This window comes from Euwallacea similis, chromosome 1, assembly GCF_039881205.1.
Source record: "Euwallacea similis isolate ESF13 chromosome 1, ESF131.1, whole genome shotgun sequence".
NCBI classification, from domain to species: domain Eukaryota; kingdom Metazoa; phylum Arthropoda; class Insecta; order Coleoptera; family Curculionidae; genus Euwallacea; species Euwallacea similis.
Window position 1 is genome coordinate 2,928,375 of NC_089609.1, and position 14,958 is coordinate 2,943,332.

Genomic DNA, 14,958 nt, shown 5'->3' on the forward strand with positions numbered 1-14,958 from the left:
CACGTTCAGACGCCAGACGACTGGGCGCCTTGAAAGGGATCGTGGAAAGGGTTATTCCTTGGAAATGTGTATAAGAACAAATTGCCATTTATTAAATTAACAATTACAATTAAAAGTACACAGTACCATGTAACAATAAGGCTCTAAAATACCGACTAGATTAGACCAATAAACCTATGACGTACTCATCTACAATAACAAAGAAAATATACAAAAACTTAAGCCCACAGGGCTAATATTAGGTAGTTCGTTTCCAAATTGTTAGCATCCTCTTTGACCCTGTCAAATGTGTCTTTATGCACTTCCAAGCGGTTATATTTACAATACATCTCTTTGGTTAACAGTGTTATCAATATCTACAGAGATTCGTACACCAAACCCCAAATTTGAGACAAAAAATGCTATGAGCTTCTGGTCAAATCGCCAGACTTAACAGACATTTCATCCAAATTTTCAATGGGTAGTTGTGCCCTTTCAGCTTGCTGCAACTCCCTCTGCTCAGACTCACTTAACTCCCGGACATTCCCGGGCAAATAGTCCTTCCAAGACCTAAACAGATACCTCGTGAACTTCCTCAGCTGCCTGAACTTACAGTAAGTGGCCCCCTCCGCAGACTCCAATTGCTGAGTCTGGATTAGAAACCCCTTCTCCTTGAAAGTCTGCTCCAGTTTTTCTCTCTGGATCGATTTCCTGGACTTTCTTTTCTTGTTTCGGAGGGCTGTGCTATTGGTGACCTCCTGCTGAATGGCTGCTATGCTGGATCCTGGCAGTTCAGGAGTGAGGAGGAAGTCTTGAGTTGAAGAACCACCGGTGAACTCCAAAGGAGGGGCTGGGTAGATCTTTTCTCCGCTGGCCTGGAGGAAGGCTCCAGTGCTGGAACCTTGGTTGTTGGTTGCTTGTTGCTGCAAGGTTTCTCTAGGGAAGAACTCGTAGCCTCTCATACTCTTATCTCCAGTGCCACTGTAGTATCTGTAGAGACAAATGGGATAAAAATTCATTCAAATTCAAAAAAAATCTTAAAGACCTAAAGTTTCCTCCTGAGTCTACAGAAAGCATCTTTTTCTCCTGCAAGGTAGGCTTGGCCCCACCGGTGAACTTAAATTTGCAAATGCTGACCTCAGTGGCAGGATTGGTGGCGTTCTCAGGAGGGATTGGAGGGATAAATATGGCCGACCTCTTCCTCTTCGCAGGAGTCTTGTCGCTTGAGCTTCCACTCGCATTCCTCTTGGATTTACTTTCATGGTGGTGTCTGCGGGCGGAGTCTGATGAAGATTCGTGCGATTTCGAAGATTTGGGCGCGATTCTTCTGGATGGTTCCGCGTTTTCGGACTTCGAGTCGGCAGAACCGGGAGGTCTGGGGCTGTGACTAGGGAGGGTGTAATTCATGTTTCCCGCCAGTCTTTGATACATCATGAGTTGCTGTTGGAGGGCCATGGGGTGTATGAAGAGGCTCGTGTTGGGCCAGTACACGTAACTGTAAGATAATGAGGGAATGTTCTCGTATAGAATTTTCCATTGCAATTAAATTCAAGTGCGCTGTACTCATTGGTGATGCAGATTTCCTAACGTTAATAGAAATAGGCCGCTCTTAGAACTGGTAAAATACATTATTTTCTCGGGCTTACTGTTTTAAGTTGATGGGTATGCTAATTATAACCTCACGTAACCACTATTCACTTGTTAATTAGTCGCCACACTTTCGCTATTTTGCATTTGCCAGCCTTAGGTCTATTACTTATTTAGCTTTTTTAAATTGGGTACTTGAGATGCTTATACAATACACCCACGAAATACCGCATTTCAAAAATCATTCATACATGAAAACGTCAATATTAAAGGTCCAATATACAGGGTGGGACAGAGCAACTTGTTTATTTCCAATATACAACTTCAAGGAAACTGATGATGTAAAGAAAAAAAACCTGGGCTTCCACGAACAGCAAGGTCACTCTAAAACTAACATGGTAAAGCTTTCTGTTTTGCGATCCCCTCAACGCCAACACTGAGAAAGATGTGCAGTTCCAATAAGACAGCATACACAACACGTTTGTCAGTAACTGTTTTGCGGTAACACTTCCTAGGACGCCTTATATCCTTTAAGGGCGATCTGCATTGACCAGCACACTCGCCTAATTTAGCCCCTTGTGACTATTTTTTATGGGGTTATCTAAAATCGCTTGTTTATGAAGTTCGTCTTAAGACCCTGACTCACTTGAAGAACATTATTTGTCAAGGTAACATACCCGTCAATGTGCTGGAAAGAGTTGAACGAAACTTCCGAATTAGGTTAACGCAGTGTATTGGGCATAATGAACGTCACCAGCCTGATATTATTTTTAAAATTATATAATCATAACATTTAAATATTTTACGTGATGCTGTTCAAAGGATTAAATGCATATCTGCATTCCTCTTTTTTATTAAATCTCTAACTAAGCAAGTGACTCTGCCCTCGCCTGATTTTAGAAATAGCTAATGTGGATCCGCTACAATTTTTCTTTTACAAAAAACGGTCTCAACAAAATGCGTGAGCTTATTTCGCGTGACTAAATCAGATACGTGGAAATACAACTTATCGTATCTATATAAAAATTAATTATGGTTTTTGCTAGCTAATTAATCAACATTTACTAGGAGCATTTTGAGGGTGAAACACGAGCAGAACAGCTTTTGGACTTTTTCTTGGATTGACACGTTTTCGTTTTTGCATCTCAAACTATACGGTCTGAAGGTACGTGGAATCACGGCTCAATCGTGATAATCAAGGAAGGAATTGAGATTGGAAACAGACAGAAAAAAGTATATTTTTTGCATTGATCTGATGCACCGTTTTGATTAATGAATGGGGACTCGAATCTAGGACTTTGCCGGAAAAATTAGGGAAGTTCCATTTTCCGTAATCGTTGAGGAAGCAAAAACATCTTCTATTTGCATCAAACAGTTAAAGAAGCAGCTCGAAAAAACATATTTCACGTGCAGATTTATTTTCCTGGATGAAGTAAACGGAGCTGCTGCAGAGTCGTAGATTTTAAACAATTGTTGTGTTTACTAATTATGGTCCGAACCTGGAAAATTTCGAAATTTAAATCCTCATTTATTAGAAGAATGCTCCTAGAACCAACTGGAAAAAGATGAGAGAAATTTTAATGGCATCACAGAACAAGAATGCCCACGGTTTCCTATCCACATGATGGATATGTAATACCCACTTGTTGAAGAGAAAAGAACAGAAATCGATATTAAGAATCACCACATATCGGAAACCCAAAGAAAACTATAAAAGTTTGGCAACATGTGTCTGCGTAATTTAATATTTTTCCACGCCGCAATAGCAGGGCTTTGAAACAAAAGAATGCCGCGTTGTTGCCATTTAACTTATAGTGTAGGATTTTCAAGGACTTTGTTTACTGAACTCGTTGGAAAAATCAAGTAGTTTAGGGAGGAGAGTTCAAGTAGAAATGAGTTGTTTTACGTACCTTCCTTGACCCGACGAACCTTCAGGTGTATTGGGAGGGTCCGAAGGACTAGACGTGGATAAACTTTCCGGAGTGACTGAAGGAAACCTCAATTCAGCCTTAACAACCTCGGAGGGCGAAGGGGTTTCTACAATCTGCTCTATGTCATCGTCTGAAGGGGGTTCTGACTTGATTTCCGGAGTAACAGCCTCCTCATCTTTGCTTATCAGCCTTATGTTCAAGTGGTTCAAGTCTCTGATGCAGAGATTTAGGGGCTCATTTTGATCCCCTTTCGTTTTAACCTAGAGCAAAAAAATCTTTAAATTACCCAGGAAGACATAACAGGCAAGAACTTACAGTTAGAGATCGTCTGCTTTCCTGGGTAAGCCTCTTCTCAAGTAAACTGCTAATGATCTTATTCTGCACGTCACTTTTCTGAGCCAAGTCCTCCTGCTGCTTCTCCAGAGCCGAAGTTTTCTTCGCAGCTGTAGAACTGTGCTTCTCCAAGTAGCTATTTGCATTGGGAGTTCCTGGGAAAATCGTGCCATAGTTCTTGTATATCAAATGGCAAATGTCGGCCTTCTTGGGCTTCCTCCCTCGTCTAGGTTTGGAGTTATCTAACGTTATCTCCCCCATATAGGGTAAATCTTGATACTTTATCACCCTTGATGGAGGGGGTGTGGGGGTAGCGGTTTTCTTCACAGCACCATTCTGGATTTCGGTGATTTTCTTTAGCCAGTTTTTAACCGATTCGGTGGGGTTCTCCTGAGGAATCGCGGAAAAGTCCGGTACGGGGATGAATTCAGGTTTGTCTTCAAATGCAACGTCATTGTCTGAGGAGGAAAGAGAGGATTCTCGGGTGTCCACTTCAACCTTTTCAATGTCATCTTCTAAGTTGATGAATTTTGTAGGGCTGGAGCACCTAAGTTGGAGGTTGACTGAAGAGGTAATAAGGTCTGGAAATACTTACTCAGGAAGTTCGGATTTGGTCAAACTCTCCGTTACAGGGTTGGCTTTAGTGAAGGTCATTATTTTATCCGATGAAGGAGTTCCTGGGCTAATTAGGGCTTCCTCAGTTTCTTCCGCTTGCATCGTTGACGTCTCTGCAAGAAATCCCCTATTATATTTATATTACTGCACTTCCTGGTAAAAGTTTACAATATGTTTGGCATCCTTGGATGCAAATATCTTCACAGTCGAAAACTATTTGTGTTACTTGTTGAGGCTAAAAATAAAAGACAATTTTACGCAACGCTGTTTCCATTAATGACTCTGATTCACAGGTTTGTTTTAAGTTTAAGAGACGGTAGTTTAATAGAACAAGCATTAAAATGGGCTGGAAATAGAAGAGAGATCAAAGGAATTTGACACCAAAATTTAATTGGGTACATGTCTATCATGGTTTCCGAACTATAACAACGAGGCTTGAGGTATTAAATTGCATAAGAAATACATGTTATGGGCGGCATTTGAAAATCTCTCATAAACTTGAATAAAATTGCTCCAAAATGTAGGCTGTTCTAGCCTCCCCTTTAAGGGGTCATTCACTCTAGATTCCCCGGAGAACAGGGAGGAAATAGGCTGGGAAAGAACTCCAAACATGCATGTTACATAATGAAAATAGAGTCCCTTCTCCTGCTCTATGCTATAAGGAGAAGAAAATCCTGTGCGAAAGCATGTGAAAGAAAATTAATAAGGAGGAAGAACCCATTTGCTTTTTCTAGTCGCCCGACGGGAGAATTGACTAGTTCAGGGTAGCTGCTCCTCTGCCTCTGTTTCAAGAAAGCTCTGGAGGGAGTTTTTGTTAAAATCGCATCTGGATTGGCATAATTTCTCAAGCAAAATTGGAAAATGAAAAACGTAAAAATAAAGAATTTCCACAAAGCCCAAGGAGGCAGTGCGCACCTACCGCAGCAAAAGTGCACCTCAGCTTCCCCTCTTGAGCAATTCTAGGGAGTTTCGGTCAATGCACAAAAAGCTCAAAGCAAATTACACAAACTGCCATAACTTACTTTCAATCATATTTCGGAACTAATTAATATCACAGTGGTGTCAACATTAAGCGTCACTACTTGCTGATGGTTCTTCGGCCGAAAATCCAATCCAGAGTCGTGAACTAGGAAGAAGTGCCATCGGAAGGTTCCACCGAAAACCTTATTGATAGTGTCAACATGAAATAAATGTGTAAAAAGTGAGTAAAAGCCAAAAGCCCGCGCGTACTGGCCGTACAAGGCCGATATTGGCGTCGTGGCCAGTTATTTTGGGCGTCGGGACGCCTCTCCCGCCGTCGTGTATCCCGGTTTATTCTCGATTAGGCCGTCGTGAAACCCGAGATTGAACCATATTTGGCACTAGATGCCCGTTTCCGAGTTATAATTAACCCGTACGGGCGTTCTTAGGTTGCCGCCGCTCTATGGTTCTTGATTAGGCACGCCAGTGTTGGCGGCAAGCTCAAAACTCTCTATTTTTGTTTCGTTTTCGTTTCGGTTTTCCTTTTCTACAGTGGCGCCTTCATTTGGTATGAAATTCTCCAAAGCTTCCGCGTCTACAAGAAATAAATAAAACTATTCACTTTGTAAGGAAATTTTTGGTGCGTCCATGCCCAGCAATTTTTATTGTACAATGGAATTTTATTATTTTCAATTTGCGCCTCTTTTCTTTCGACATCATTTGTTGACGATCCGAAACTCCTGTCGGAGTCGCCAACCTGAACTAACCTGAAGAACCGACCCACTAAAAAGACACCCTCTCCCTCTCTTCACTCCTCAGCCCTTCTCTTGCCCTTCACCACCGACAACTATTTCTTCAGGTCGGAGGTGTGTTACAGGGCTTTCATTATAGTTCATCCTTGTCTTGGCTCACTTAGCGTCTCCTCCTAACTTTTACTTCTCATAATGTAGCTCAGGGTCTTCACCACCTCTGTAGCGTTGCTCTTGCCCCCATGAGGTATTCAAAAGCCTTCGTTACACCCTCCTTCCAACAGCCCCTACACACATATGACTCCTACTGTAGGTGCTATAGTAATGCTCTAGGGGGGGGTGTAAGGGCTGTTGGAGCATGTGGGAGGGAGCGTGTGAGGCGTTATTCCTCAATAAAAAAAACATAATTCTCCTCACACACATAAAACATATTTACAATTAATACAATAAAATGGTTCTTTTGTAACTAGTTTTTAGTTGATTGTTAATTTAATAATAACATACGGTGTTTATTTATTGATAAACCGTGATTTATTAATAAGCCATGGTTACTGATAAGTTGTGCTTTATTGCAATAAATAATCCCAATCCACATCCACCCTTTTTAGCTGTTATACCTTACGACATAGAAGTAATTAAAAATTCACTATTTTAGTTAAAATTGCTTCACAACACACTCTTAAGCCATGGCCAATGCACCACGAGATGCCCTATATAATCCGAGATTTGCATTCCCTTCTGGAATACACTCTAGGTAGTATCCTCTGGAAAGCCACTCATTAAGTCGTTATCAGTATTTGATTCTAGATTATCTTCTAGAATCTCATCACCGGTTTCAGACTTCTCTGTGGTGACTTCTAGAAGAATTAGAGTTGAAATCTCAGGTGCTTTATCCGCCAGATGATGGTCTTGTTTTCGAAGAATTAAATGGATTACTATGCAGGGTGAAAGAGCCAAATAGAATAAATTCAATATCTGCATATTTCGCCATATGTGAAAGAAATACCAAAACACGTCAATTTCAGATTATGAAATTACATCTTGTGACGGAAAAATTGTATATCTAAATTTCCCTCCTTTTGGGTAACTATTGCAACCCTCAAATTTTTTAATTAAAAGTATGGGTTTGTTATAACTCATTTGAAAGGTCTTTTCATTCTCTACTCAAAACTGCTACGGTTTTAAACCTTATTTGAAAGAATAATAAAAAAAATGATATAATTGGCGAAATTCTTTACAACAAACCAAAAGCTTATTAATTAATACCACTTCGTTATTGATAATGTAATGAAATAACAAAACAAATCAATCTCAATGTCCTCGACTTAACTTTCCCAAATCGGTGGACAGGGAACGCTAGAATGGCCAGCACGATCACCTGATCTTACTCTATTAGAGTTTTTCTTACCGGAAATACGTGAAGAGTATGGTGTACAAAACTAAACCACGCAATCTAGGTGGCTTAAAAGGAAGAATAACGCTTGCGATTAGATCGGTTACGCCTCAGATGTTCATTAATGTTGAAAGACATTTTTATTTACGCTTAAGCTACTGCCAGTAGGTTCGAGGCTTGCATTTTTAACATCTCATAGAAAACTGAGACTGATTTGTTTTACTATTTTATTACATTATCAATAAAGAAATAGTATTAGTTGGTCACGCAAAAAGAGGGAAATTTAGATATAAAATTTTTCCATTACAGAATGTAATTTCATAATCTGAAATTGACGTGTTTCGGTATTTCTTTCACATACGTCGATATACGCAGATATTGAATTTATTCCATTTGGTTGTTCCACCCTGTATATGCTTTGCTATCCTCTCATTACCCCACAATAAGATGCTTCTTGCTTTTGAATTAAAAGTTATGCCATTTCCCATCTGAAACCAGGCCAGGGCTGGCCTTAGAAGTCTGGCGTCCTGGGCAAAATTTTTAATTACCGTCCCGCTATTCCTAACCTCGCCGCCCCCATAAGGCGGGCTTAAGCATTCGATCCAAGTACCCCGAGATGTTTCAAATTTGGCTATACCCACATGAAATTTCGTATGGAGTTTTGCCTCGGTAGGAGATCGGTTTATCAGATATACTGCAGTGCTGGTTGATTCGCACACGTGTGGTCCGATCACACATGTGCTCCCTGGACTTTAGTCCAATCACACGTGTGATCCTGAGTGAATATGGCACTCATGTCTATCTTCCCACTAAGGGCAGTAAGTAAAATTTTCTTCCCTATTTTTATTAGAAAGGTCGTGACTGGGACAGTTTTGTTTGGCATTTTCTTGGATTTTTCGTGCGTTTTTGCAATTTTGGAGCAATTTTGTTTTGACCAATGCACTTGCAATTGTTGCAACAATGTACTCCAAAATCACGTTCTTGACTGGCATTCGTCCTAGTACTGCAATTGCTGATATGGGACCAAAAATGCCCAAAAATGGAGCTGAAAATATCTCGAGGCCCTGAAGTGACCGTCTGAGAATCAAAAAGGGCAAGGAGTCGTTGTCCAAAGAAGTCGAAAGCTATACCACATGAATTGCGGGTTTTGTAGTTATAAAAACCCTTGTAGCTCATGGACCAGGAGCTCTAGGAGCTACAGGGGCTTTTAGTGGGATTTTAAACGCAAAAAATGGACTTAGCTAGACAGGGATCGGGATTCAAATCCTGGAAATATTTGGACCAATTTTTCGATCCGCCACTGATTTTTATCCAAATGTTATGCATCTCAGGAACACCTAAAAGTAGCTACAACTGCGTGTTTCATATTGACATGGATTTATTTTTGTAGGAATCTGGACTATTTTCGGACTTCTCCAGCAAGCAGTTGCAAAAATTTCGAAAGCGGACTTGTTTACGTTTCCGAAATTGATAGTGCCGAACCTGGTTAATCCTTTAGAATTAACGAGATCGATGGTAGACGGAAGAGGCTTAATATAGAGAGGAGGGAGAAGGAGGTATGAAATTTATCAGGAAAAGGGGCATTGTTCTAGACAACATTTGCAAATTGTCGGAATGTATTAATAGCCGCCCCACTAAAAGGAAAAAACGCCAAATGTGTTTCACGTGGAGTGGATAAACCTCTAACACGTTTAACATGATTTATGCGGACGAAACACCGAATATCGCCTAGATAAACAAGTGGCATTTTTTGGCAAAATGTCCACTACTTTTGGTTTCGGCAGCACATCCGGAAATAGCGCAAATTCTATATTTATCACCCAATTTATTTTAGTCAATGCAATATTATCAACTGCAGCTCATCGTCCTGGTACTTACACAACATGGTTTCACTTTCAGCATCAATTAATCGTTTTATAAATAATCAAACCCTAATTTGAAACGCTCATCCTCAATATACAGGGTGTAACACATCACCACGGAGATATTTCACGGGACGATAGTATACGGCAAAATATACTACGTACCACAAAAATTGCAATACCTAGAATTAACGCATCAAATTCGTAATAGTACTACAATTGATCAGATTTTACAAACACAGGAAGTATTTGAACCAGTAGCTATGTTGCTCGAGTAACTACGACTCGTCTACAACATCGCAATGTTAACGTTCTCCCTTGGCCTCCACGCTCTCCTGAACTGTTCCTCATAGAATACGTATGGCACATAATGGGAAGAAGAGTTATCACCCTGGAGAACCCACCACGTCCTTTAGCAGGGTTACCAAATGCAATTTAACGTGCCTGAGATATATTATCTTAAGAGGACATCAACTATTTGTTTAGAAGCATGCCCAAACGAGTTGCCGAGCGTGCAAATTCACAAGGTTCATGTTATTAGGATTTTTGAAGACTTTCTGGACTTCGGTTGACTCGAAAGTTATATTACTTATTTTATATAGTGTTGTGAAGACATTTGGAAAGTTTCATTAAAATACGTGCATTATTTCTAGGAGTTGAAATTTTTATGATAAGTAGTATAATAAAAAAATTCGAATAGACCATAGTCAAAAACACACCATTTTTTATATACTAAGTTCCACTTTTCTCACCTACATATACCTTGAGTAATATATTTAAAATTTGATACACGTATGTTCTTTAAGACTCACTACAACAAAATGTCGAAATCGCCGATAGCCATATACTGGGTGTGATGTTTTTTGGGTCATATATTATTTTATACTTTGTATCTTTCTGTGGAACTCCCTGTATGAATTCCCACAACACATTTAAATTCCGTCTTAAATCCTTTAGCTTTCTAGCCTCTTGCAGTATTTTCGTATCTTTCACCGTTTTCGTAGAATTAGCAAAAATATCTCTCGATGCAAATGAAGAATATAAAAGAAGCGAAGACAAAAAATCATCCCGCTCAGTTATCAACTATCTGAAACGATCCGTAACATTTAGTTAAATTTCATAAAATAAAAAAATCTAAGCAAAAATAAAATGATGAAAACTGTGGAAAATGTCCTCCTAAATTACAGCGCTCCACTCTTTGCCTCATAAAAGAACCGACTTTCTAAAATATTCCATTGTTGCGGATGACGTTGCACGAATCCACTATTCTATTTCGAAATTCCTCTTCTGTTTCAATTGGGGCCTGGTATACCAGTAATTTCCGATGTCCCCCCAAAAAAAGTCCAGACGATTCAGGTTGGGCGATTTAGGAGGCCGTGACTGATGTCCCTCTCGACCTATCCGACGGTTGTTACAATGTTGGTTCAGGAACTCCCTCACCTCCATAGCGAAATAGGTTGGCGCACCATGATGCATAAGTCACATTTGGGTTTTGCAAAGAATTGATACCTCTTCGGGCAGGACTGGAAGGTTCGCTTGTTGGTTCAAAGTTTTAAAGACTTAACTCAAGACTTGCGCGACAAAAACGCAAAATATAAGAGAAAATGTGGCACTTTGCCACCCTGTATATCGAAAATGGTGGGTTTCTGTTCATGAGTCTATTAATACTTTTTTACTATTTTGCGGAGTACTATCTCTCCCAAATACCTCTCTATGATGGCATGTTGGGAAAGATAACTCAGTTGGGCTACTTATCAGCTCGCACGGAAAAGTCGAAAAATGATAATTGCAGTTGTTAGTTATCTCACAATGATATGCAAAGTGTTACAAAGTGAAATCTAACGTTTTCTCTCAAACATAGCAAACTTATTTAACAAATACACACACATTATTATAGCATAAGCGCGTAGGAAGCTTCGGTCTTTCATTTTCCTTATATGAACTTTATGATAGCCGTAAAACAATAATAGTGAAGATGTCAAGAATGATATACGAGGATTTATCGATATTGGCTTCAATAGCGGCGGCGTTAACGTGAAACCCATTCATAAAGACCAGAAAGCGCATGCTTTGCCTTTCCCGTGTATTTGGAACGCTCCTCGTATAATTAACCCATCACGAACGTTTTGCTTCTCAACAAAACAGGATTCTTTTATGTCACACCTATATTAAGCAAATCTACCTTACAGCAGTCAGGTAAATCATTTAGAATTTCCTTTTAAGGAATTTATTAATATTCAAACCGAAGAATAATTAGCTTTAAAAGTTAATCGTGTCCTCGGGTTTATAAATCTGTGATTTTACTGATGGTGATATCAAACCTACGGCGATGACTAAATTTCCTACTTTGGAAAAAGATCAGTTTTTCTTTTGGCAGAAATTGGTTCTGTGGGCAGATAAAACTGGAGGACTCGGGGAATTTATTAGGTGATCGATCCACAGGGAAAACGTCGAGAGAAAATTGCCACACTTTAGCTGAGAAGTCGCACCTTTAAAATTTCCAAAAAATGTTCCAAAAAATTTGCCCTCGATTTATTTCGCTTCGGGCAAAATATTTGTCCTTTCTCCGAGTCCGGAAACGCAGTCAGCGGTATTTCGCTCTATTAATTTCGGCACAGAACTGACCATTTTTAACATTTCAACTCAAATTTCAAATATGAAATAAATGCTCCGCAACAGACTCATAAGTACAGAGTCTCTACCAGAGAGCGATTTATGATAGGCCGCCGGCCCGGTGCAGTAAAACCTGCAAGAGGCCAGTGCGGCATTATTGAAATATGCCAGAAACTAGCCGGCATATACCAATGGAACATTGGCTTTTTACTGTTATTTTTTGCAACTGGGTAGATGACGATGGGCTCAATGCCTCGCTTTTTTCAGACACCTTGTATATTCATTTGACTTTTTGCTACAAACTTACCGATCACACACTATTGGGGCACCATATGTGTATTTGGCAATTTAACCCGAAAGTACCTACTTCAGACACACACACACAAATGGAAAAAAAGTCATCAGTTTCGAGGTTCAGTTCAGATTAATTTGGGATAGCTAAAAAGTTAATAATTTTCTAGACAGTAATTTAAAAATTGATTGAAATGGCAACGCAGCGTTTAGCATTTGTTTCTCAACACCCATGTTAAACTTAGGCTGTCTTTGGCAGATATGCTCAACGATACTTTTCCGCCACGTTGCCAGATGGAACAACAAATTGGAGGTTCAAGGAAAACGATGTTTATTCCTGAAAGGTTTCAGAGAACGAAAACATTGAAATGGTGAAGATCTTCACCCGATGAAATGTAGTGTGAAGAATGCATAAATTCTCCACAAAATGACGCCTATAGGACTTGAACAGTGTAAATCCTTACAAAACTGTTTTTCTATATGATTAGTCAGAAGGAGTAATATGCGGTTTGGTATTTGAATATTTGACTAAATCATATTTTTCTTGGTGTATCGATCACTCTCACTGTTTGCTGTTAAACGGATAATGACACATAGTTGGGGGGCAAGGCGAGAAAATTTACAAATTTGAAAATTTACTATATTATAAGTGTTTTCTATGCATTTTGAAAAATGAATATCAACATGCCTAAACATTGCAAATATTTGGACGGAAAAGTGTCCCATGTATTGCGTTGTAACTAAACTGGGAGAGTGACAACGCCGCGATGTGTGTTTGTTTCTAAAGATGGACGTCAGACTTTGACAGATATGCACAGTTATCTTGATAGGCAATGTTGCCAGATGGAACAAAAAATTGCAGGTTCGGATTTTTTTCGGAGAAAATAGTTCTTTTTAATGCAGCTTAAAATGCGAATATTAGATTAATCCCCCGCAAATTAGGACTTTAATTTTTTTTATAAAAACGAACAAAGCTCTTACCTCAAGAAAGGTTGAAGGTAATCCATTGTAACTAAGCAGCCAGGCGCTAAATCATTATGCTGTTTCAATCACTCACTACTCATTAATATCACATAGTATAGGCACACTTTGAAGTAAGGAAAGATTGTTGGGCTTAAGGTAAATTTATTGAAAAACAAAGAAATTCAACTTCCGTTTACCGAACATGTCAACAAACCAAAGTTTGAATGGAGACTTTCCGCATTTTCTTTCTGGCGTTAGGTCGGGAATATGAGACGTAAGGACCAGGAGTGTTTCTCGGCATACATGCTTCCATTTACTGTATTAATCACGTAAATAGATTGAGAATGTGTAGGATTTCATTCAGGGCGGGCTGAAGACGGGTACCAACAAATTCCTCCAAAGAAACCGCGGGGAGGGGGGACTCTGCATTAACCAGTAAACCTCAGCGTTAGAGGTGTTTTGGGGAAAGTCTCCAATAAACAGTCAGAAACTGAGATTAAAATTGTATAATTTCGAGAGGAAAATATATATGTGAATATGCAACTGCAGCACGTTTGTAAGTCCAGTTTGCTATTAGCCTAATTCTTCGCGTGGTATTAGTCTTGCAGATCTTCATTAGCGTATCATGAGTAAATATACAAATTAATTTATCTAAATAAAAACCAACACTTTCCAATGGGTAAAATGTTGATAGTTGAGCTGAACAATCCCCAATTAGCTGTTTCAAGTACCTGCATTTGAAGAACACAACGCAATTTGCGATAAATTAGACGATAACAAAGACAATCACTACGATGGCGTACCATTTGAGTGATACTATTGCTCTCTTTATAAAAGTTTCATCAATTATATTTAGAAAGCTTGTTCTGCAGTACCATCCCGAGCACCCGCCTCTGTCCTAAAAGTTGCGTGGACCCATCGCAGCTAGCACGTGGGTGGACCAACAAAGTGCTTCCATCGGGGCCCCACTTTGTCCCCCCATATCCGCGAGTTCCTTAGCGGTAATGATGCAGAGACAGTGCGCCAACCGAGCTTGTCTCTTCACACCTTTCATATGGTAATAGTCCACCATATTTGGTGAACTCCACAAGTTTAGGTATGCAGAAAAAAAGGTTTATGTCGGCATTGCCTAGTTCAAGTGCAATTTTGCACAGAATGGTTTATTAAAATTGAAGTTGGCTCGATTTGTGGATGTGGTTTACAGACACTCAATTACAGGATCCGTCACGTATATGAGAAAAATTTAATAAGAAAAAGTCGCAGGGATTTAAATCAGGTAACCGGACTGGCCGCTTTGTTTCACCGAGCGAAAAATTGGTAATGCTCTTATCTTTTAATTAAAAATTGGAATTTTCGGAATGCCATTTACTCGACTTTTAAAAAGTACAGAGGATGTTCTTATTATTGTGCTTTTCTGATTGAATTTAATTTTTTTGAATAAAATAAGGAAAGTAATTTTTTTCTCGGAATTTTCCTTATAAACACCAATAAAATTTGATATCTCCGTATGCGTAAATAAGCGTAGATTCCATAAAACAGTTCAGAAATAGAAGGTAATATTTGAAAAACTGGACTCCGTTGGAATGTTATGGGGCAAGAAAAAAAGTTAAAGGTCATTAAAAGGTGACAATAAATTAGCCTTTTAATTTTTACTTGAAACTTTCTTTGATAGAAAAATGATT

The 14,958-nt window shown here is 39.3% G+C and overlaps 1 protein-coding gene across 3 annotated transcripts; it reads right to left on the minus strand.

The window, feature by feature from the left end:
- Positions 1-71: 71 nt before the first annotated feature.
- On the minus strand, positions 72-13,632 carry LOC136415123 (uncharacterized). Of its 3 annotated transcripts, XM_066399574.1 has the most exons (7): positions 5,468-5,953; positions 4,426-4,558; positions 3,813-4,377; positions 3,477-3,757; positions 1,025-1,474; positions 593-969; positions 72-549 (listed from the first exon to the last, which is right to left on the minus strand). In XM_066399574.1, exons 1-7 carry the CDS (start codon positions 5,475-5,477, stop codon positions 509-511), a joined length of 1,857 nt encoding a protein of 618 aa, XP_066255671.1. In that variant the 5' UTR covers positions 5,478-5,953; the 3' UTR covers positions 72-508. The 3 variants fall into 3 exon arrangements, with proteins under 3 accessions (XP_066255671.1, XP_066255663.1, XP_066255654.1); XM_066399566.1 differs by lacking the exon at positions 5,468-5,953 and adding an exon at positions 13,295-13,632 and having other exon boundaries at positions 72-969; XM_066399557.1 differs by having other exon boundaries at positions 72-969; positions 5,468-5,952.
- Between the last annotated feature and the right edge of the window lie 1,326 nt (positions 13,633-14,958).

Coding starts and splice junctions, on each gene's coding strand:
- LOC136415123 (XM_066399557.1), bottom strand. Junction 4,378..4,425: donor ACCAAATCCGAACTTCCTGA/GTAAGTATTTCC, acceptor CCTCCAACTTAG/GTGCTCCAGCCCTACAAAAT. Junction 3,758..3,812: donor AAAGCAGACGATCTCTAACT/GTAAGTTCTTGC, acceptor TTTTTGCTCTAG/GTTAAAACGAAAGGGGATCA.